The 23,300-nt window shown below is 41.6% G+C and overlaps 1 protein-coding gene across 1 annotated transcript; it reads left to right on the top strand.

Annotated features, from left to right (window-relative positions):
- Positions 1 to 362: 362 nt before the first annotated feature.
- On the top strand, positions 363 to 23,300 carry SLC24A5 (solute carrier family 24 member 5). Its single transcript, XM_084775534.1, has 9 exons — positions 363 to 504; positions 967 to 1,146; positions 15,063 to 15,146; positions 15,236 to 15,339; positions 15,668 to 15,768; positions 17,783 to 18,063; positions 20,406 to 20,612; positions 22,166 to 22,267; positions 22,743 to 23,300. Exons 1-9 carry the CDS (start codon positions 384 to 386, stop codon positions 23,063 to 23,065), a joined length of 1,503 nt encoding a protein of 500 aa, XP_084631660.1. The 5' UTR covers positions 363 to 383; the 3' UTR covers positions 23,066 to 23,300.

The raw sequence follows: 23,300 nt of genomic DNA, 5'->3' as shown, positions 1-23,300 counted from the left end.
GAAGCAAGGGCTAGAGAGAAAGAGGGAGGCAACATAAAGAAAACCTAGGTCCTCACAAAGCTACAGGAAGTCGAAGGCCGTGTCAGTATGAAGACACTAAATAGGTCTAGCATGAGCAGGCTTTGGGCTGCCTGGACCTGCCCTCAGAGACCCAGCCAGCTTGGAAACAGCTGCGGACAGTGCTTCTCTGCGCCCCTCCCGAACTCCTCCAGCCTCCCTGGGGCTTGGGTCTCCTGATCAGAGATGTTAGGCTGCCTCTGGGGCCGGCCTCCTAAGCTGTGCCCCGCGGCAGGCACTGGGCAGGAAGGAGAGACCTCACATGATTCAGCATAAGTCTCCCTTGCTCCCTTCCTGAACCACAGACTGCAAAGAACACGCTGGAAATGCAGACAAAATGGGGCCCAAACTGGACACGAAGGGCCCTGCTGCTCGGGGTCCTCTGGGTCTCTGCACACCTGCCTGTCCGTGGTGTCTCCCTGCCCCCGAGGCTCTCACAGGCCACAGGTAGGTGGGAAGTGGGTTCAGACACCTTTGTCTCTCGTCTAGATATGGGACCGAGAGGGGAACGCCCGTGCCCCTCCCCACCCCCTCCTGCCGCTGCCTCTGCCCTGCTTCGTGGTGCAGTCGCAGAGGATGGGAAACGCTCTTGCTCAGCCACTGCATTCTCCCGAAAGTTCTGCAGTCGTTCAGAGACCAAGAGGTGGACAGGGCTCCTCTTCTTCTTGTTGGAGAAATACCATTCAGAAGCAGACATGGGGAGGCGTACTAATTCCTCCCTTTAATTCTCCTCTGTCAGCATATTTCATGAACTGATCTCTTTCAAAGACTAAAGCTTTCTATCATTAATATTAATACCTCACACTTCAGCTGACTTCTCCATATTCCACCCAAATACCCCAGGTTTGGCTTTGTGGGCTTGAGATGTGTGGCTCCAACCCCTTGCGGTCTTTTCCTCTTCCTCAGCAGGAAACAGCACACAATGTGCTGCCTCGCCAGCGTCGGAGTTTCCTGAAGGGTTCTTCACCAAGCAGCAGAGCACTGACGGAGGCATCGTCATCTACTTCCTCATTATCCTCTACATGTTCATGGCGGTGTCTATCGTCTGTGACAAGTACTTCTTGCCCTCCCTGGAAATCCTCAGTGACTGTAAGTTCTGGGACAGCTCTCCTGTGACCGCCCAGAAGGGCTGTCACACAGATCTGTTTCAAAGGGTTCAGTAACTGCTCTGCCTGTCTTGGCTGGTGGTAGAGCACCAATGTCTGTCCTGGGGTCCTGTGTGGTTCATCCTGGGAGTTCAGGCAAAAGCACACCTTTCCATTATTATTACATTGCTTGGTTCCAGAAGCTTCCTGTTTCTTCCAGTACCTAGATGCTATTAGAAAAGGCCCCAGGGTTTTGCACCTGTGCCCTCAATGTGCTCCTGATACACTGGACCTTTGGTCCTCATTGTTTCTTTTCCCTTTTACTCTGAGAGCGGGTGACAAGCAGATACGTCTGAGGACCTCCTTTCTCTCCTTCACTGGCTTCCTAAACTGATATTCATGAACCAATAAGTAAATCAATCCTAATCTCAGCTATCAGATAATAATACATTTAGATATTAAGTGTTAGTAGTTTGTGAAAATAAGATCAGGTAGCCAAAGCCCATTGCACTGGAGACTCCCTGGAACTCTGGTACAGGCCTTTGTGGGTGCACAGGTTCCTAAGGAAGGGAAGATGATAGGGATGCCATCCTCACGGAGCTACCATAGTCTGCAGCCTCTCCCAAAGCTGGTTAAATTGCTGAGTATCTTCATCTCACAGCAAAATCAAAGGTAAGGGCTGTGTCCTATTGCAAGACCACAGAGAACAGCAGCATCCTTAACATGCAAGCCCACACACATGCAAGCACATACACACTCAAACACACAAGCACACACACACATATACACACCAACACGCATGCACAACATATAAACTCCCTTTTTCCTATCCTCCTACCCTCCACCCTTTCTGGAATGCAAAACAAGTTATTTTCTTCCTTTCACCTATGGCAGTGGCAATCCTGGAGAACTAAACCAGCACCTGTAATGGCAGAGGAATGAAACTTCTACGAGTCCAATAATAATAAGTTTATCATAAGTATTACTTATTTAAGTGGATACAAATGTAGTTCTTATATCAGTATTACATTTCATGTTGATAATACATTGCTATTTTAATGTTAGCTTATTTTAGCACATTGTTTTTACTTAATGAAATGCAATAACAAAGTTAAACTCACCTACATTTGTATCTCTTGGAGACCCCCCAAAGATCCCTAAACCTACCATTTTGCAGGAGTGTTTTCTGTCAGCCTTTAGAGTATTGCTATTACCTACCCATCCTCCATCCTCCATCCTCCATCCTCCATCCTCCATCCTCCATGCATCTGTCTAACCATCCACCCAGCCACCTACTAAGGGTCTTTACTTTTCCCCATATATTTTATTGTATATATTTTCCCATATTGCTAGCCTCTTCAAAACCATGATTTTTTTTAATGATAGCATAAGAGCCCATGATCCTAGGAGTAATTTGAGAACCTAACACCAGATTTTACTTGCTATGCTGTCCAGTGAAAATGTATCATTTTTAAGCTACTAATCTCATAGTACTGCTTATGTCCATGAAGTATAAATTTTTTTGTACACTTCTCTGACTATTTCCTGGTTAAAGGACAGGCTATGTATATTTAAGCATTATGATATTGTCAAAAATATCCCACAAACGGTGTACCAGTTCCAACTTCTATGACGTCAGCAGCACCCATCCCTGGAAATGAATGTCACTTTTTATATCTTTGTTACTTATGTTAAACTAAAACTGCATGCTATAAAATTAGTATTTCTCCCATTTGTAAGGTTGGCTATTCTACATGGTTATTGAAAATCAAAAGCCTTAGGAGGCTAGGCTACCTCAATTGAAAACTCAAAGCCTTACTTACTTACTTACTTTTGTGATTTCTTGCCTGCATTTGGGGGGGGGGGGAGGGTGACCAATTTTTCTTACTTTTTCAAGACTTTTAAAAGTACATACAGACATTAACACTAATATACTTTTCCATAGCTTGTCATTTCCTTTTATGTTGTACACATTTATGGTGTTGAAGCTGAAACATTTTAAGTTAAAAAGTCTGCTTTGTCTCTCCTTTGATATTTGGAATGCTCTCTTTAACTGCAGCCACTAAAAGCCATTGTTCCTTCTACACTTACACCTCCCACACCAAACTCATCTTCATAGGATACACTGCTTTTCAAACTTGAGCGATTATTACATAGTAAGTACATTTTTATATGTTTCCATAATCCTCACTCTATCTTTTCATTCTTATGTCAGCATTGCACATTTAATTAGAAAATGTGAAAAACTGAAAATGTAAAATATTGCTCACACCTCACTAAGAACTGTAAGCTTCAAAGACTCAGCTGAGCTGACAGAATAAACCTGGCAAGAATCCTGTTTATAAAAGTTGTCTGTAAGCCGGGGGTAGTGGTGCACACCTTTGATTTCAGCACTCAGGGAGTCAGAGGTAATTGGATCTCTGTGAGTTTGGGGCCAGCCTGGTTTACAAAGCAAGTCCAGGACAGCCCAGGCTACGTGGAAAAACCCTGTTTGGGGGAGGAAATCTGCCTGTCAGAGGTAAAATATGAAAAAGAAAACAAATTTCCAGTCCATCAGAAAGCACTGCATTAGAAGTTAGGCCACGCCCTCCATGTGTCTCTATTAAGTCATGACTTCCACAGTAGTGCTTGTGGAATATCCTTGAAACATCAACGACAGACATGCATTTCTCAAGAAAACCACTGTCCTCAACATAACACAGTAGATATTAGGAATGCCTGCGTGACGCCAATCTTCCTCGGCTGTATGACTTGACTCAAGCTCTTGAGTATCAAAATGACAGCCAACAACAAATGGTAGAAATAGTGTTCAGTCAACTCACTTGTTAAAGTGCTACCATTCTCTTTCACGGTCTGCCATAGTCATATTCAAATGACAACATCAGCGATAAGAAAACAATCCCCAGTTTGTCTACATCCGCAGAGTCTGCATGCCTTTCCTCCAAGCTCCCTGATAAGCAGAGTTGTATAACATTACTTTTTTTTTCCCTTTGCGGGGGGGGGGGGGGGCGGGTGGGGTTATGAGGTTTTATTTTTTAATTAATTTATTCAGATTACGACTAAATTGCTATCCCATCACTTGCATCCTCCCATTCCTCCCTCTCTCCTACTTTCACCCTATTCCCCTCCCCTAGGTCTATGACCGAGGGGGACCTCCTCCCCCACTTTATGGTCATAGGCTATCAAGTCTCATCTTGGTAGCCTGCTTATTCTTTCTTTGAGTGCCATCAGGGCTCCCCACCAAGGGGAGGTCGTCAAATATGGGGCATCAGAGTTCATGTCAGGATAATGTCACTCTTTTCATTAGCTGTGAGTGTTAACATAATCCCCAGGACATCCATTGATAGTCCACGTTCTACTAGAGCAGTCCCTCACTCAGATATACCAGATATACCTGTTATGATGCAACCATGCACATCATGCATGTGTGTATGTGCCTATACACATATATAACATACATGCATACATATGTACATATACATATATACAAGGTTTCATCTACATTTTTAAAAACCTTATAAAAATCAGGAAAAATACATTGGTTTTTACTGAGGATAAAAGTGAAGCTGAGACCACATGGCCAATACAAATAGATCCCTATGCTCTCTGGTGTCCACAGCCCAAGCACATGGTCTCCTGCTATGTGCTGTAATTACACAAATCTTCCTTAGAGCTCAGTTACCATCATATGGCTATTTCAGAGGGCCAGTTCGATTTGATCAATCTTAGAATTAATCTTCTGCCCAAGGGCTATCAAGTATACCACAAAACAAGGAACTGTTTACTGAAATAGGTTTAGACTCTTAAAAACCTATCAAGGGTTATGAATTAATTTTATAAACATTTTCCAAGATGACTAGGCTCTCAGCCTAACATTTTGCCTAAAATGCTCATGGGATTACCATACAGTACTGTGAAATTCAATGGTCACATGGAACTCCTGTTGGCATGTGTGCTGTAGCTCAAATGAGACTGCAATGGAAGAGCTGCCGGGCCCTGTCCCAGCGCAGCACCGTCACCCTACTGCTTTCTCCTCTGATCACCACGCTGGCTTATTGGGTTAGCAGTGGACTCTTCAGCAAGGTGAAAAGTGTAAGGGCCTCAAATCGACTCTCCATGCAAGGAGAGGGTTAAGAGTGGGAAACAGAGACTCTCACTGGTTGCATGGCAGGACCGCAGTTAGGTCAACAGGTGTCCTTGCTCCTTCTAACTAGGGTGTGCTGGCAACTTCTCCTAGAGCTGTGACCACCAAAAGCTTCCAGGAGGATTTCCCACTTCTCTCTGCTCTCTGCTCTACGTAAGGTCATAAAAGCCAGCCAGCCTCCCCATGCCTTTCAATCTGGAAAAGCATGCCCTTTATCTCTACTGGACAGCCAGAGGCATTCTGCCATTATTCAGTGTGTGAAATCACAAGAAAGTAATGGTGGATATACCTCTTTCCTCTGATTTTGTCATCATCACCCCCTTCCTTCTCTCATTCTGACTCCGATTCCAATGTTGTTTCATCTTCCTTCTATTTAGGTTGAGGTGCAAGAAGACTTACAGGAGACTCTCTAAACACTGAGGTATAAAATGAAATTAATTCATATCACACAGGGAGAACAGTTGTCCACATTTTACCTGGAGAAAAGACCTGACTTCTGGGGTGAGAAACAGTGGGCTCTAGAAAGGGAGGTAAAAGATGAGCTTAGAGCCAGGGGAACTGAAGGATATGCGGTCATAAACTCAGACTCTCCTCATCCCTGCCAGGATGCTGATAAGTGAGTGTGGGTGCAAGAGATAGAGACTAGGTGAAGGGCTCCAAATGACAAGAAGAATGGGTCCTCGGTGGCATCTGGTCATTTCAGTAAGACTGGTTCAAAAAGTTATGCCAACGACTGTCATGCTTGGCTTCTGATGTTAGTTACATTCCCCGGTTGCCGTGTCTTCCTTGCTTGGGGCTTTTTCTTCCTAAGTCTTTTTCTCCTATGTGTTCATTTGTCTAATGAAAGGTCTATAACATTGCTGAGCATACAGGATGGCTGGAGTGATGGACATACAACCACATGCTGTGGTGGCATAATTGCTAGAATAAAATTGAAACTGTCCAGCCTTGCGACAAACTCATCTGGGCCTAATTCCCAACCATGCAAGCTGCTAGCTCTTGGGCAAGTGCTTAACATCTGTCTAGCCTGGGTATGTCATCTGCGAAACAGATAATTATAGTTTAGTTCAAAGAACTGTCCTATGTACATGAGAAAACAGTAAATTGCACACAGGAAGTAGCCACTATTACAGAATACACTGAGAAGGCTATTAAGACTCCTTTAGCCAAGAACAATCAAAGTGTAGAAGGGAAATAAGTCAATAATAATGTGCATAGAGCAAACACCAAATCTATGGAGCATTATGACAGCCTGAAGCCTGTTTTAGGGTAAAAACCAATCAGACAGTCTCATAAGGCAAGATGTAAGCTTATAAAACCTTTACCTAATAACCTACATGGTGAGGTTACACTATTATTAAGAGTTCCTTTGGATTCTTTCTTGCATCAACATCTCTATTGCATTTTAGTAGTCTTTGTTCAAAAAGCCATCTCTTACTATAAATGTACATGTTTATAGTACTCAAAACACACAGCTCAATAGAGTCCCTCTCCTGTCTACACCCAGGGAGGAGATACACATCTCTGTAGAAACAAAATGCAGTGTGATTGCAGGTATCTCAGCTATACAGAATCACTCTTGAAAAATGAAAATACCTAAAAGTAAAAAAAAAAAAAAAAAAAAAATCTAAAATGTCTGTAAAAGGAACATTTATTTGCCTGAGGTAGTTGTCATCCAGAGGCTTGCTACCTCTGTCTGCTAACCTAGGCCTAGTCCTGGAAGCTTGTAGCCTCTGTAAACCTAATCTAGGCCTAGAATGTTTTCAGCCTCTGAGACTTACTGCTGAATAAGCTCACTCTTTCTAGCTCTTTCTGAACTCTAGTAGGCTGGTTCAACTCTGCTGTTCTGGCTCAAACTCCTCTCCTGACTGATTCAATCTGGCTTTGCTCTGCTTGGCCTCAAACTAACTCCAGCACTCTGTCCTAATCTATGGCTTCTTATTCTCTGGCTCATTCTTTGTGTGTAGCTTGTTCTCTCTACAATCTACCTCTGTAAAACCATCCCGGTAAAACTACCTCCTCTCTCCCTCTTCGCTCCTCTCCTAAGGCTTCTTTCTCCTGTGTCTTCTGTGATAGCTGGGCATATCCTATTCTGTCAATTCTTCCTCTGGTTCGTCATTTTGTCTGCTTGCCCATTACTTTCAAACATAGGTGTTTCCTCCTACAAACTAACTTTACCTTCATTGTTTAGGATTCAAGATCTATACTAAGAGCTTGTCTGCATTCCAGCCAGAGTAGCCATGTTGCTGGATTAAAATCCCTCTACAAATATCTACACAGAAAGCACAGAGAAGCTCTTTATTTTTATCATAATTTATTCAGATTACACTGATTGTTATCTCCCCCCTTGTGTCTTCCCATTCCCACCCTCCCTCCCTCTTACGCCCTATTCCCCTCCCCTAGAACTCTGACAGAAGGGCACCTCTTCCCCCACCATATGACCACAGTGTATTATATCTCATCCTGATAGCCTGCTTCCCCTTCCTCTGTGTGCTGCCCGGATTCCCCACCAAGGGGGAGTGATCAAATCAGGTGGTGGGGAAGATGGACCAGAATTCATGACAGAGGAAGATCCCCCACCCCCACCCAATATTCCTCACAGCTGTGGAGAATGAGCTGTCCCATTGGCTAGATCTGAAGAGGGGATCTAGGTTTACTGCACGCATTGTCCTTGGTTGGTGCAACAGTTTGTGCAGGCCCCCCTGGTGATTTTAATGCCAGCACTCAAGAAGCAGAGGCCAGTCTTCTACACAGGGAGCTCCAGGACAGCCAGGGATACACCGAGAAACCCTGTCTCAAACAAACAAATGAATAGTCACTTGGCCTCAGCCCAAATTTCAGTGAGCTAGCTATAGAACCCTTCATTTAAATAATACCCCAATATGCTCTTCAGTTCCAACATCTAGTATCTCCACCATGCTAAAATGTGCTTTGAGTTACAGCACATTTTAAGTGGGGGAAAAAAAACTTCCTACATTCTTAGAAAAAATTTTAAATATTTACTTTTTAATCTTTAAAAATTACTTTCACTACCTCTCCCTTGAACCAGTGTTTACCTATGTTCTACACTGTGTTTCAAAGATAGATGATGGGGGGGGGGGAACAAAAACAAACAAGTAAACAAACAAAAAACGCTAAGTTTTAATTCCAGGTAGAGCTGACTCTAACTTGAGAAGTTGAGAGTTTTACTAATTCTGAGTCTGACATTTGGATAGCCTACAGTTTGGGGGGATTATCCAACTCTTAAGCCTCATGAAATTTACAGAGCTAAAAGCATTCTCAAAGACTCAGAATAGTGCCTCTTTCCTGCTGTGCGAGCAGAGCCTCCTGAGAGCCTGGCAGAGGGGCGGTCCACTGGTGCTTCTTCTTCTGGCCGGAACAGTGATCCTTTGGTCTGCATCTGCAGATATAGTAGGAGCCAAGTACTCTGTGCACTATCAAGATGCAGGAGCAGGCAGTAATGATGAACACCAGGTTGTGTGCCAATCATTCTCTGTGGGTGGCCAAAAGGACTGCTTCTTTGGCACCAGCAAGATACAGGTCCTATCCCACCTCTGACTTTGGGCCACAGTCACCATGAGGTTCAGAGGACAGATGAATCCACTGTAATGATTCACTTAGTGGATTGGGAGAAATCCTTTCTCTGGAGAGTCAGACCTTTAAAAGCACTGCAGAGACATTGCAGAGCTCACAGTTTAAAATCTGAGGTGGGGAGTATGAGGCTCCTCTAAGCGTTCTCTCTCAAGTCTCACATCAAATTATGTGGCAGTGCCAGAATTTGAGCCTCTGTTTTAGCTTAGTTCTCTTTACTACATGGCATGGAGGGTTAGTTTCAGAAACTCACAAACTTCCTAGTGGGGCATTGCAGAAGAGAATACGTAGAAGAAAGTCTGGCGAATTTTAAAACCACCTCATTACACAACGTAGCATTATATATTATGTAAACAATGTGTTTGTACCCGAAACTATAAAGAGAATCGTACCTTGGACATCTCTCCTGTAATTTGAAGTAAATGTGGTTGTTCTTTCAGAATAATAGAGAAAAAGAGTAATAGCAACAAGAGAAAACCAGAACAATTTATCTTTAATAATAAACTACAGCACAGGAAAATGTTACCCAAAGGTCAAGAAAGAGAAGGCCAATCTACTGTAAAGTTCAGAGGTATAAACCATTTTACAAAATATTCTCACAACCATACAATAGGGCTTATAAAAAATACCCTTGAAGTGTTATTCAACCATCTAACAGAATCCTTCCTTTCATAACTACAGTTAGAACCCAGGGAATAGCAACAATGCCTTTTGAGACACCCCCCCCCCCAAAAAAAAATCCAAAGGACTGCTGCTTTGCCCACCTTAGTATATACGGCCCAACCCACATATTTTCTTTCTGGAAACTGAGTCTGTCTAAAGAAGCAGTCTTCAGTGCACTGAGTGTGCACCACCACTGTAAGATGGAAACACTGCCTTTTTTTCCCCAATGTCTTCCCATCCTGGTTTTGGAAGGCACAACCAAAAATGTGTAATACTAACTTTTAAGCTCTTGGAAATGTGCTAGAAAACTGTCAAGAGCTCTTGGTATCCAACAACTAATTTTCTCCTACTTAAGAACAGAACAGAGAGGGATGGAGATATAGCTCAGAGGTTAAGAGCACTGGTTCCTCTCCCAGAGGTCCTGAGTTCAATTCCCAGCAACCACATGGTGGCTCATAACCATCAAATTGAGATCTGGTGCCCTCTTCTGGCGTGCAGGTGTACATGCAAGCAGAGTACTGTGCACATGATAAAGAAATAAATCTTTAAAGGAAAAAAAAAAAACCCAGAAGGGGGCCAAGGATCTGACTCAATGGGTAGAGTGCTGGTCTGAATGCACAGAACCCTGGGTTCAATCCCCAGCACTGCACAATCCAGAAATGTTGGCACAACCAGCATAGGGAGGCAGCAGCAGAAAGATCAAAGGTTAATAATCATCTTTGGTTACACAGTGAATTCAAGGCCAGTCTGGGACATATGAGACCATTTTTTTAAATTGTCAAAAAGCATCAAATAAACATAGTTATAGTACCAATAGCATGAGGCCATGAAAATGCTACTGCCTTCACAGGTCTGCACCTAATTCCCACATTTACAATCTTTATAATCCATAAGACTTGACTTCGTGTCTTTACTCCTAGGTCCTGATTTGTTTGGGTGTGCTGCGTATTAAAGCCAACCCCTCATGCATAGTAGGCAAAAGCTGTTTCTTTGTAAAATGTAAATTCTAAAATTCATATCTAAAGAATGGCATGCTGTAAGATAGTGCTTCATTTCTAAAATGAAAAATTAAGTTATAGAGCAATCTGCTTTGTCCTTTTGTTCAATTTTAAAGCTTTATGGCATTATTAATATGGTATTAGTAATGTAGATCTATATATGCACATATTGGTTACATTGTATATATTAAGGCAAAAAAAAAAACATTGCTCAGTGCCCCTGGGGTACTGAGAATGCCAAATTCTAAGGATACTCAGGTCTGGCACATAAAATCATCTATTGTGTGTACAGTGTTCCCAGGCCTCCTGGGTACTTCAAATCATTTCTAAATGACTTATAACTAATGCAATATGCACAGGGTGCAAATAGCTTTACATTGTATTATTCAAGGAAGAAGAAGAGTCTTGTCCATTTCCAGAAGGAAGGTAAGTTTTCTTTGACTATTCTGATGCACAGTTGGTTGAATATGACACTATGGAACCTGCAGGGACAGGGCTGAGCATGTCAGATTTACATATGCCAACTGTCTGTCACCCTTAAGCACTAAAAGAAACACTACGAAATGAAAACCCACAAGCCATTACTTTTTTCTTCCCTTCGCTGTTAACTGAAGTCAAATACTTAAGTGATGTAGTCAAGTCAAGTAGGAAGAGATGAGAGGACCTGGGTTGAATGACCTCATGTTGACTGTCCTGAACTCTGTTCACAATTAAGTCATCAGGTGGCAGAAGACCTTAGAGTAGTTTGATGCCTCACACCAAATAGCTCCAAACAGCAGCGGGGCCTTTCTACCAAGTTTTCCTGTGTTTCAGAAAAGCCAAACTTGGCTTTTTAGGGTCCCCAAGGCCATACAAGATGTACCTTCAATCTTACCACCTGTTGATCTATCTCCCTTGGTGCTCTTCATTCTAGACGTGGGGCTCTTTCAAATACCGGCTCTCTTAGACGTTGCCTCATGACGTCTATACCCACTTAACCTGCCTGTAATACTCCTTCCTACCTACCTGCATGGGGTAACACCCTTATTCTGAAACCTCACCTTCAAAGTTACTTGTTATTCCATGACATTTCATAGCTTCTCTATTTTCACTTCCTGTTGCTTTTAAAACCCCCAAACTTTGCTTGTCTATCCCTCCACCACACTATGCAGTGACAAAAGCAGCTTTTGTCTGTTCACTGGCAAATCCTGACACACACAAGCATCTGCATAGTTCATGTTGGTACTCAGCAATAAAAGTCAGGTGATTATAACTGCTTAACAAATTGCCTCCCAAACTAGTCACTTCTAATAAAGAAGCATTATTTTTATTGTTCCTCGAAGTCCGGGGGCTTTACAGAGCTCAGCTAGCTGCTTAGGGTCCCCACTGCTGTAATAATGAGAGGCTGAATATGATATCATTGAAGTCTTGCTCACCCACATGCCTGTACTTAAGCCTAGAAGACTCAAAAGGATGAGAAAGCATGGATGTTGGAGGGTAGGTCTTTCAATATGGGCTCATGAGGTCTCTCCTGGATAAAGGTTTCAAGATAGCAGGACTTACATGATGTCTGGGGACTAAAGCAAGTGTTCCGAGAGAGGGCACTTGAGGAAACAACAATCATCTTCTTAAAGTCTTGGCCTTGAAAACATTATTACACTGCGATGGCCCTCAATTAGTCAGAGTAGTCACAAAGGCTCATCTCTGGTCATGCATGCTAGCCAGGTGCTCTGCCACCAAGCTGTATCTTCAGTTCTCTTCTTTAATAAGAGACAGAAAAGTTACTGGAGAGGACATGGAACAGAAATATTATAGTGAACTTTGTAAAGTTCAAACTGCTACACCCAAAACAAGCAACTTATTTATTTATTTATTTTTAGACATACATTCTTTTTTAAAAAGATTTATTTATTTAAGTACATAGTTTTCCCTTTCATATATGCCTGCATGCCAGAAGACCTCACTATAGATGGTTGTGAGGCACCATGTGGTTGCTGGGAATTGAACTCAGGACCTTTGGAAGAACAGGCAGTGCTCTTAACCTCTGAGCCATCTCTCCAGCCCCAAAACAAGGAATTTATAAGGCCCAAATTCAAGGTTTTGGCAGAGAAGAAATGTATACTTAACAGCAAGCAACAACAGTTGGTCAGGGGCATGAGAGATGGTACAGTGGTTCAAAGCACTAGCTGCTCTTCCAAAGGACCCAGGCTCAATTCTCAGCACCCACATGGCAGCTCACAACTATCTGGAACTCTAGTTCCAGGAGAGCAGGACACCCTCACACCAATGTATGAAATAAATTAATAAAATAAAAATCAATTAAAAAAAAAAAAAAAAGAGCCAGTCTTCACAAGCAAGCCCAGGGAAATACTGCCAACTATGACAGAGACCAAATCAAGGATACCAGAGTTAGAGGAACAAAACCAAAAACATGTAAAGACTCAAGAAGCACTAAGTACAGTAAAAGCAGTTAACATTAAAAAAAAACAAAAAAAAAAAAACCAAGTCTTGGAATTCTGAACTCTAGTAGCTGGGGGGATGGTATGCTTGGCAGCCAAGCTTGAGGATGAATTCCAATCCCTGGGACCAAATGGGAAGGCAGGTTGTGGTGATGCTTAATTGGAAGCCTGGGAAGGTGGAAACATGGATTGTCAAAGTGATGCCCAGCTGAGGAGACACCTGACACTGACACTAGAAAGATCCAAGATCTAGTTGAGGTGATTTGCCGTCTAGCATGCTACCTCTACTGCAAACTTAACCCGTGCCTGGAGATTTCTGAAAGCAATGAGTTGTTCCATCAGTATGGCCTTCTCTTTTCCTTCCTGTAGTAGATCTCTTAGCTCTGACATTGAAAGAGCCACATAAGGCTCTCCCTAAGGGCACACGTTAATGGACTCACATGTTTCAAGTTTGTAAGATCCCCACAAATAACAGCACAGTATTTACATTTTTGTGTAATGTGCATGCTAGATTTGTCGGGCTTTTTGTTTACTGATTTCTTCTCATTTGCCAGTAGATAAGGTTGTGTTTGTAAATCTGTAAAAGAACTCAATCCAGCTTCATTGTAGATCTTGGCCAGGGAACCCTTTCCTCTTCTGAGTTAGGTTAGGAATCCTGAACTACTGTAATCTGTTTGTCAAAGCAGTTGTTTGTGCAGCTCACCTACAGATGGAAGCCATCTTCTCTGAATTGGTTAACAGCCCCAAATCTTCTGTCTCCTCTCCTTTTGTTTTACCTTTATGTTTGTTTGGGAGAGGCATGCTATGGCACATGTTGAGGTTAGGGGACACTGCAGGGGCACTTATCTCCTGCGATGTGGATTCTGGGAATTGAACTCAAGCCATCAGGCTTAGTGGCAAGCACCATTACCCACTGAGCCATTTCTCTGGCCCTTAAAATTTTAATATCTTGTATGCTGGCTGGTTTTTTTGTCGACTTGACACAAGCTAGACTCATCAGACAGGAAGGAGCTTCAGTTGAAATGGCTTCATGAGCTCCAGCTATAAGACATTTCCTCAGCCATCGAAGGGGTAAGCCAAGCCCACTGTGGGTGGTACCATCCCTGGGCTGGTTGTCTTGAGTTAAGAAAGCAGCTGAACAAGCCATGAGGAGCAAGCCAGTAAGTAGCACCCCTCCAGGGCCTCTGCATCAGTTCCTGCCTCCAGGTTCCAGTGCTGCTTGAGTTCCTGTCCTGACTTCTTTTGATATTGAACAGCAATGTAGAAGTGCAAGCCAAATAACCTCTTTCATCCCCAATTTGCTTCTGGTCATGGTGTTTTGTTGCAGCAATAGAAACCCTAAGACATCTTGTGTGCATGTGTATATAGGTGTACGTACATTTGTCATAGTGCACCTGTGGAGGCCAAATGACAAGCCGGTGGAGTCAAATTACTTTCACACTTTCATGGGTTTTGGGAATTGAATTCAGGTTGCCTGGTGCAGTGGTTTGGAAAAGTTTACCGGTCCTGCCCTCCCAGTCATGTTTGAATGTTTGGCCCATACAAAGTGGCACTATTAGGAGGTATGGCCTTGATGGAGGAAGTGTGTCACTGCAGGCTTTGAGGTCTCCTATGCTCAAGCTCCACCCAGTGTGGAAGACAGTCTCTCCTAGCCGCCTTTGGATCAAGATACAACTCTAGGCTCATCCAGCCCCACATCTGCCTGCATGCCACCATGCTTCCTGCCAATGATGATAATGGGCAAAACCTCTGAAACTGGCAGCCAGCCCCAATTGCCATTATCAGAGTTGCCTTGGTTGTGGTGTCTCTTCACAGCAATGGAAACCCTAAGATACATGACAAGCATCTTCGCCAGCTGAGTCATCTCACCAGCCCTCCTCTCCTTTCTGAGAAATGTTAAGTAACGAATTAATAAGAAAGCAAGATATATATGGATTCCTCCACTTTCTAACCCAAATGTTTAATTTTCCAGCTTCAGTCAGTATTGGTGTATTATAAAAGTATACTTTTGAGTATCTTTTACATAGCTCTAGTGTGTACTCCTCTCACTCTGTCAATCATAGTAATCATTTCCTTTGTCTTTCAGCCCTTGGACTGTCCCAGGATGTTGCAGGTGCAACTTTCATGGCAGCAGGTAGCTCCGCCCCTGAACTAGTAACTGCCTTCTTAGGTAAATATTGTTCCTTTGACTTGCTACTTACTCAGTGCAATTTTAGTTTCAAGGCAACTTTAACTTAGCTACTACTGTCTTGCTCCCAGGTGTATTTATCACAAAGGGAGATATTGGTATCAGCACCGTATTAGGATCTGCAATTTATAATCTCCTTGGCATCTGTGCTGCCTGTGGCCTACTTTCCAACATGGTAAGAAAACAATTCAATAAGATGTATTGTCTTGATAAATTCTAAACTTGCCTGGGATAAACAATATGACACTGAAAATGTGTTCAGCCAAATTTAATAACCACTAGAAAAACATTTACTCAATTTATTTAACCCACAAGTACAAATTTATAAAAGTCAGTACAGGTATAGAAACAATTTTTCTTTAAAACTGTTTTTCTCTATGTAACATGCAAAACTCAACAATATTTTAGCACAAATATACAGTCAATTTCAGTATTATACTAAGCACTGTTCTTGAATGACTGACACTGTGATGCACGCAGTAAATCCAACCACCGTTTTCCAGGTTTCAGCACTCTCCTGCTGGCCCCTGTTCCGAGACTGTGCGGTCTACGCAGTTAGTGTAGGAGCAGTTTTTGGCATAATATTTGACAACCAAGTTTACTGGTAAGCTTTAAATAACTCTCACTTATTTAAAACATAATTAGACATAATTTTTCAAGTCTGATGGCTTAGTGGTGTACATTTTCAAAAATGTTACTTCAACTCACTTCTTAAGGACCTGTCACGTCAGCAGCTACTCCAGTGTCCTTGAATTCCTTCACACAACTGCTGGTGGTTGCTTTTCTCTCCTGTGCCATTTCCTTTGCATCATCAGTCTGCTTTGCTCTCCTAGTCACTGGAGACAGCCACTCTTCCTTTTCCTCGTTCAGAACATTCCCAGCCGCTGTCATCACTTAAAACTCCAACTGCTTGCGCTCTCTTCTATTAGGCTGTTGCTTACCTGGCCTTGGTTAGAAATGGTCATAGTCATAAAAGCTTGGAGAGCAAGTAGAAGCCCCTCCAGTTTCTGGAGTTTCTCCCATCCTCCCAGAACAGAAGGAACTTCAGCCTTTTTTAACAACCAAGAATATTTGTGCACTATCAGAAAACTTGCTGCTTTGCCACAGTCTCTCCGTACCTAACAGCCCCAAGAAAACAAAAGGCTAACTTGGTGGGCAATCATAAACTTCCCAAATAGACCCAAGCATCTCCTAGACCAGTGGTTCTCAACCTTCCTAATGCTGCAACCCTTCAATACAATTCTTCATGTTGTGGTGATCATAACCATAAAATTATTTTTGTTGCTATTTCATAACTGTAATTTTGCTAGTTATGAGTTGTTGTGTACATATCTGATATGTAGGTCTTAGATGACCCTGCCACAGGGGCATTCAAGCCTCAAAGGGTTGTGACCCACAGGTGGAGAACCACTGACCTAGGTGTTTATCATTATGCTGGGCACAATAAAATAAATATAAAATACAGCCACATGTTTGTATCCAGCGAACCCCCAAACAGGAAGAAAAGAAGATAAATCAAAAGTCAGGCTGCTAGTACAGCAAAGAACCCTGGGATTTAGCAGTCACCTGTAAGTGACAGGGCCATAAAAATATCGAAGTACTTAAACACATTCCCTCATTAGGAAAATCAAAAACTTGATTTTAAGCTGCAACAGAGAAGTGATTCACTGGCTATAAAATAACAATAGTCACATGTGATAAAATTAGCTAATAATTACAGTAAAGTGAGAAACCAAAACACAGACAATTCTTGGTGCTATATGCTGGAATTTCATTCTTGAGAATATCTTTAATTTCTTGGGAATAAAAGCCAAATTCAACTACAATAAAATCATCAAAAAGGGGCCAGGCACAGTAGCACAGATCTGAAATCCCAAAACTCAAGTAGAAGAAGTAGGATTGTGAATTGGAATACTTGAGGCCGATCAAGGGTATATAGTGTTCAAGGCCACTCTGGGCTACAGTGAGCCCGGCTCAAAAGCCAACAATACCCCACATCCAACTTTCTTTTAAATCTCTGTAGAGCAAATGGCAAAGCTCCAGCCGAAATCTAAGATATCTGGAATATTTCACACAAAGCCCCTGCACGAGAAGATCGAACAGGCAGTTATCCTTTCCCAATTGTTAGATATTTGGAGAATGTGGTGTGTCAGAGAAATAAATTGAAAAATGTCCATTATTAATTAGTTTTACTTTGAAAACTCTCCAACTAGCCAGGTATGGTGGCACACACCTTTAATCCCAGCACTTGGGAGGCAGAGCGGATTGCTCTGAGTTCGAGGCCAGCGTGGTTTACAGAGTGAGTCCATGACAGCCAAGGCTACACAGAGAAACCCTGTCTCAAAAAAACAAAAGAAAACTCTCCAACTATTTTCAAGGTATTTTTATGCATAGTACTTGAAAGGAATCTATAAAGACCTACAATGGACTTTATAATCCTTTTTAAATAAAGTGTCAGGCTTTTATCAATGAGTTTGTAATAGTACTATAAGCAGGACTGGGCAAATCAAAGTATTTAAGAATGGTTCCTTGACTTTCCTAATGCTGCTTTTGTTAGAAAATAATGTTTGTTTAAAAATTATGTTAGGCAGGTAAATACCAGTTTCTTCCACTTATAGGTATGAAGGAACACTGCTACTGCTGATATACGCGCTGTATGTTTTGCTGCTGTGTTTCGACACTAAGATCAAGCAATATGTCATGAAGAAGTGCCGTCCCTGCTGCTCCTGCCTTGCCAGAGCTATAGAGAGACGTGAACAACAGACACTGCTGGGGTGGGAAGACGAGAGCCAGCTCTTCATTCATCGCCAGTCAAGGACAGACAGTGGAATATTTCAGGAGGATTCTGGTTACTCTCAACTCTCTCTAAGTTTACACAGTCTTAGTCCGGTTTCGGAAGGTAAAGACTACATCCTGCCCACTATTCCAACTAACTACTAGAGAAACCTAAGTTCTCATTTCGAGTTAGTAATTAGCTCATGCTTATGCAATACACTATGGAGTCAGATATGATGAAGTGCAAGCTATCCTTTAAAGAGCTCCCAATACTTTTAAAATATCAGCTAAAAGTGTGGGGCCAGGAGGCAGCACTGGACGCTGCCCCTCCACTGTGCTCCACCTCACCTTCTGAGACCAGAGTCTTCCACTTAGCCTCTACTTCATTACTCAGGCTAGATGAGATAGTCAGTGAGCTCTAGAGATCTGTCTGCCCTGCCTGTCAGAGCACGGGGGTTCCACATGTTGCTGCCATGCTCTTTTATGAGAGTACTAGGGAATCAGAACTCAGACCTGCAGGCCTGTCTGAGCACCAAGCACTTTACCTACTGAGCGATCTCTCCAGACCTCAAATCAGCTAAACTTTCAAAGTGTAAGTACCATAAACAAACAAGCTGGTACTCCCATGGTTCATACATTGGGCACACTGAATAAACTTTGATGACACTCAGATGGGAAACGCACATACAGAAAGGAGCTTATGAACCGGGCACTATGGGATAGTAAAGGTTTTAACTCAATAATCTTGTAATAATCAACAATAATTGTAGTCAGGAAGCAACAACTGACACCTTTACTGCATAGATGATATACTATGCGGGATGCAGGCACTCTATGTGCTAATGCCAGGGGACACTAGCAAAGGTCTGCTCACATTGCTTGCATAGACAGAGCTAAGCCAACACATGCAAATGAGGAAGCAAAGGAGTGGATAGACAGGAAGTACAGGAGAGTCTTGCAAGGCACTGTAAGGAGGTGGAAGGTTTATGAGGAAAGTCAGAGCTGCACTTCAGGGACTTTATCCTCACTCACTGTTCAAGAAAACCAAAATAAAAACACACAGGACATGAACAGAACAGAGATAGAACAGTGGGGGTGAAAGCGAGCACCCTGTGAGACAATGTAGAAGAAGCCCCAAACTATGGCAGCAGGGGCACCGTGCAGAGAAGGAGGAGAGATAAAACGAGGGCTTGGGTCTTCACTGGATGAGAAATAAGAGCATCTTGTTAACTGAAGTAAAGAGAATGATTTGGAGGAATCGAACGGAGAAAAAATAGAAGAGGTAAAATTTAAACATGTATGAAGCAGAAGCTAAACATGAGCTTAAGATGTTCAATATGACAATGTCACTTCTGACCAGAAAACTTTATAGAATTGATTCCAATTTCAGCTAAGTGATCAAGAAGAAAGCTTCTAACTTACTACTTTGAAAACTGACACATGACTCTTTTCATTTTTACAAAACATACATTTTAGTCCTTTAGGTAGATTTATAATAAACCTCAAAACAGCTCGTCAAAATGTTCATGTTAAAATTTTATCTGAATTAATGTTGCATTGTTTATGAGTTATGAGTTATGTGATTTGAGCCAACCTTCCTACAAATGACATATAAACCAGTCTACAGTGCAGTCCCACTCTTATCTAACCTACTCGTCCACGACCTGAGAGCACATACCCTGGAGTTACTCCAAGGCCTAGACTTCTCTATATTCCCTCTGGCAACTGTGAAGCCTGAGTTAGCACATGGTAACACAGTGACAACTAGATGGAACACTCCCGAAACATGTATTAATGTACAACAAAGCATAAGCATAATCAATTTGGGAAAAGGGCAAGGGAGAGAAATAACTGGGGGATTACCTTGATATCCTAAAAGCACGAAGTCCCTAATGATCCCGTACTGCAGTGAAGCAGGAGAGTCCTACTACCTACTGAGTGAACACTGTCACCTGCACATTCAGCAAATAGCTCAAGACATTTGATTGCAAGCCCTTGGTGAAGGGATGTTGAATATCACAGCTTATGTTGTCTGCCTAGTTTCTGTTAAGTTTCTTTTACCAGCAATAACAGTAATGAAGTATCCAAATGTTCTAGGCCAGGGGTTGTCAAACCTTTCTAATTAATGCTGCAACCCTTTGATACAGTTCCTCATGTTGTGATGAGCCCCAACCGTAAAATTATTTTTGTTGCTACTTCATAACTGTAATTTCATTGTTATAAATCATAATATAAATATCTGAGTTTTCTAGTAGCCTTAGAACAACCCTGTGAAAGAGTTATTGGAACTCTCCTCAAGGAGTCTCAACCCACAGATTGAGAACTGCTGTTCTAGACTGTCTTTCAAAACTTTATAGACAGTCTTTCAAAAATTTATACAGTAATTTATTTCAACACAGCCTTCTAAATGGGCCTAACAACTGTTCATTTGAGAAAACTCAAAATTGTTTACTTTTTCCATAACAGATCCACCAAGTGTTTTCAGCATGCCTGAAGCAGACTTAAAAAGAATCTTTTGGGTACTCTCTCTTCCTATTATTACACTACTTTTTCTGACAACACCAGACTGCAGAAGAAAGTTTTGGAAAAATTGCTTTGTGATAACCTTTTTCATGTCTGCACTATGGATATCTGCATTCACATATATCCTGGTTTGGATGGTCACAGTAACAGGTATGTAACCTGTAACAAGTATAATAGCACAAGAAAATTATTTCATATATGAACACATTGTAAATATTCACTTCTAGTAGTCTTGGAAGGATACATCTTTTTCAGCAAGACTAAAAACTAGTGTTTATAAACTATGAGAACTTAGTATCACAACCAACAAGCTCATTCAGGTCTTGTGAGTTACACGCCAAAGGCATTTCCTGCTATTACACAGCCTGGGGTAAAATTCATATCTTTATCATCACACAGTGTTCATGAGAATTATTCATTAAATGAATTCTAATCCAAAGTGGAGAGCAGAGGAAGGAACTGGCGAGGTTAGGGGTGGGCAGTAGGTGCTTGCAATTTAACCAGATGGTGCTGTTTTCTTTTACTTTACAATATGGCAACACAAATACAGTGCAGATGTCTAAATGAGAATTAAAGTTTTCTTTTTTAGATCTCTAACTTTTACTGCTTAGTCATAATACTATACAATAAATAGAAGTGAAAAAGATTAATCTGAACTAATTTACATTGGAAATAAATCTTCCTCCATGCCTGAATCATCTAACCTGATTATATCAACAAAGCTTCACTGACCACAGTTGGGCCCATTCAACTACTGACATGTATCTACAGCTGTCTTTACACTGGTGGGACTAAAGAATTACAATGTAAACCCAAAGACTTGAAATAATTACTACCTGGTTTGTTCTCCAAAATGGCTGACCATGACTTCTCCCAGATAACTAACTATATTATAACTGTATGCTAGTAAACAAAAACAAAATAGTTTTCTTTTTCGTGAAAATGGTAAGAATACCCAGGTAGCTTGCAAATTCATTGTATCCACTTTTTCCCAGTCAGAACATATTTGACATTAGGCAAACGAGAAGAAAAGAATCAAATACAAGATCACAGATGAGTCCCTAAGATGACAAATACCGCCATCTTAACTCTAAACCATGTTTTCAATTACAACAGTAAGAAAGCAAATATATCTCCCAAACCTTTTAAAGTGCCTTCTGGTTTTATTTCTCAGAATGAATCCACGTTTGCTATCAATATGACACAAATATTAAGAAATTGGAGTCATGTTAGACTCAGGCAGGAAAGGAGACCCTCCCTACCTTAGAGACATATGTACTTCTCTAAAGAAAAAGGCAGTAAGTGAAATAGCAGTTTCACATCTCAATATAAGAATGGATAAGTAGCTATAAGGTGCTTAGTTCTCAACTACTCTAAGAAACTTCTAGAAAAGAAAGTAAATAACAGTTCAAAAGAGGCAACAGTGACACCACAGCTTCCTCTGGAAGCCAAATACGAGGTTTTCTCCTTGCAAGGGATTTTGGTAGCTCGTTACCGTCAGATGTCATTAAAAACGTATCCAACCCTGGTTACCCAAACTATTAACCTGTCTCAAACACTCTGCCATCTAAAACCAGCATTAACATATTACTGGCTCAAATATCTAACACACCTAAATAGGAAAGAAGTATTCAAACTATCTGCAAAAAAATGGTTCATCTTAGATTTGTGATTTGTAACTCTAGTCTCTGTGCCCATTACAGGAGAAACGCTGGGAATTCCAGACACAGTAATGGGCCTTACTTTATTGGCAGCAGGTACAAGCATACCAGACACAGTCACAAGTGTGTTAGTTGCAAGAAAAGGTAAGATTGGAGGTCTTCTGGATGCACTGGCTATTCTTTAAGTTTTATTGCCATAAAGCAATGTAAAAGTAAAGTAAATGAAATAATACCTCCTTAGTAACATACTTTAAGGAAAAAAAGAAGTGACTCAAGGGAAGCATTCAGTTTTTAATAGCAGGTTAATCCCACCAACCTAATCCCCCACAGACTGTTTACCTGAAATGCACATTAGATGGTAATTCACTGTCAAATGAGAATAAAAAGCAACAAGTAAGCTGCATACCTTATTAAAAATGGTTTAATAAATAAAGATATTAAATAAATGTTAAGACTTTAAATACTAACTCAAGGAAATACAAATTCAGTAAGACTCTTGCTCTAACAATAACAATTTTCTAAAACTAACCAACAGAAAGTATCCAGTGTTTTTCTTATGAAGATTATTAATAAAATATTATCGGTGTGCACATTTTAACAACATGCTGTTCATTTGCAGGTAAAGGAGACATGGCTCTATCTAACATCGTGGGATCCAATGTGTTTGATATGCTATGCCTAGGTCTTCCCTGGTTTATTAAGACTGCATTTACGAATGCATCTGCTCCTGTAGAAGTGAACAGCAAGGGACTCACTTACATAACCATCTCTCTCAGCATTTCAATTGTTTTTCTGTTCCTAGCAGTTCATTTTAATAGCTGGAAACTAGACCGAAAGTTGGGGGTGGTCTGCCTAGTGTTATACTTAGGACTTGCTACCTTATCAGTTCTATATGAACTTGGAATTATTGGAAATAACAGAATAAGGGGCTGTGGAGTTTGATGGTTTTAATAGTGTTATGTTGGAAAAGATGCAAATGGCAGAGGGGCAAAAAAAAAAAATCATGTCTTCATTTAGGTCGAATAAAAAACATCCTCACTGGGTGGTGGTGGCGCACGCCTTTAATCCCAGCACTTGGGAGGCAGAGGCAGGTGGATCTCTGTGAGCTCGAGGCCAGTCTGGTCTACAAAGCAAGTCCAGGACAGTCAAGGCTACACAGAGAGACCCTGTCTTGAAC

Source organism: Acomys minous, assembly GCF_964271855.1.
Source record: "Acomys minous genome assembly, chromosome: 3".
In the NCBI taxonomy this organism is placed as follows: Eukaryota; Metazoa; Chordata; class Mammalia; order Rodentia; family Muridae; genus Acomys; species Acomys minous.
Note: the sequence above shows the minus strand (reverse complement) of the source record. Positions and strands in the feature narration are given on the sequence as shown.

What these genes read in the sequence shown, in the direction of transcription:
- SLC24A5 (XM_084775534.1), top strand. Translation starts at nt 384, where the DNA reads ATGCAGACAAAATGGGGCCCAAACTGGACACGAAGGGCCCTGCTGCTC. An exon ending in GAGGCTCTCACAGGCCACAG is followed by an intron (nt 505 to 966) that starts GTAGGTGGGAAG and finishes CTTCCTCAGCAG; the next exon opens with GAAACAGCACACAATGTGCT. An exon ending in TGTGTTAGTTGCAAGAAAAG is followed by an intron (nt 22,268 to 22,742) that starts GTAAGATTGGAG and finishes GTTCATTTGCAG; the next exon opens with GTAAAGGAGACATGGCTCTA.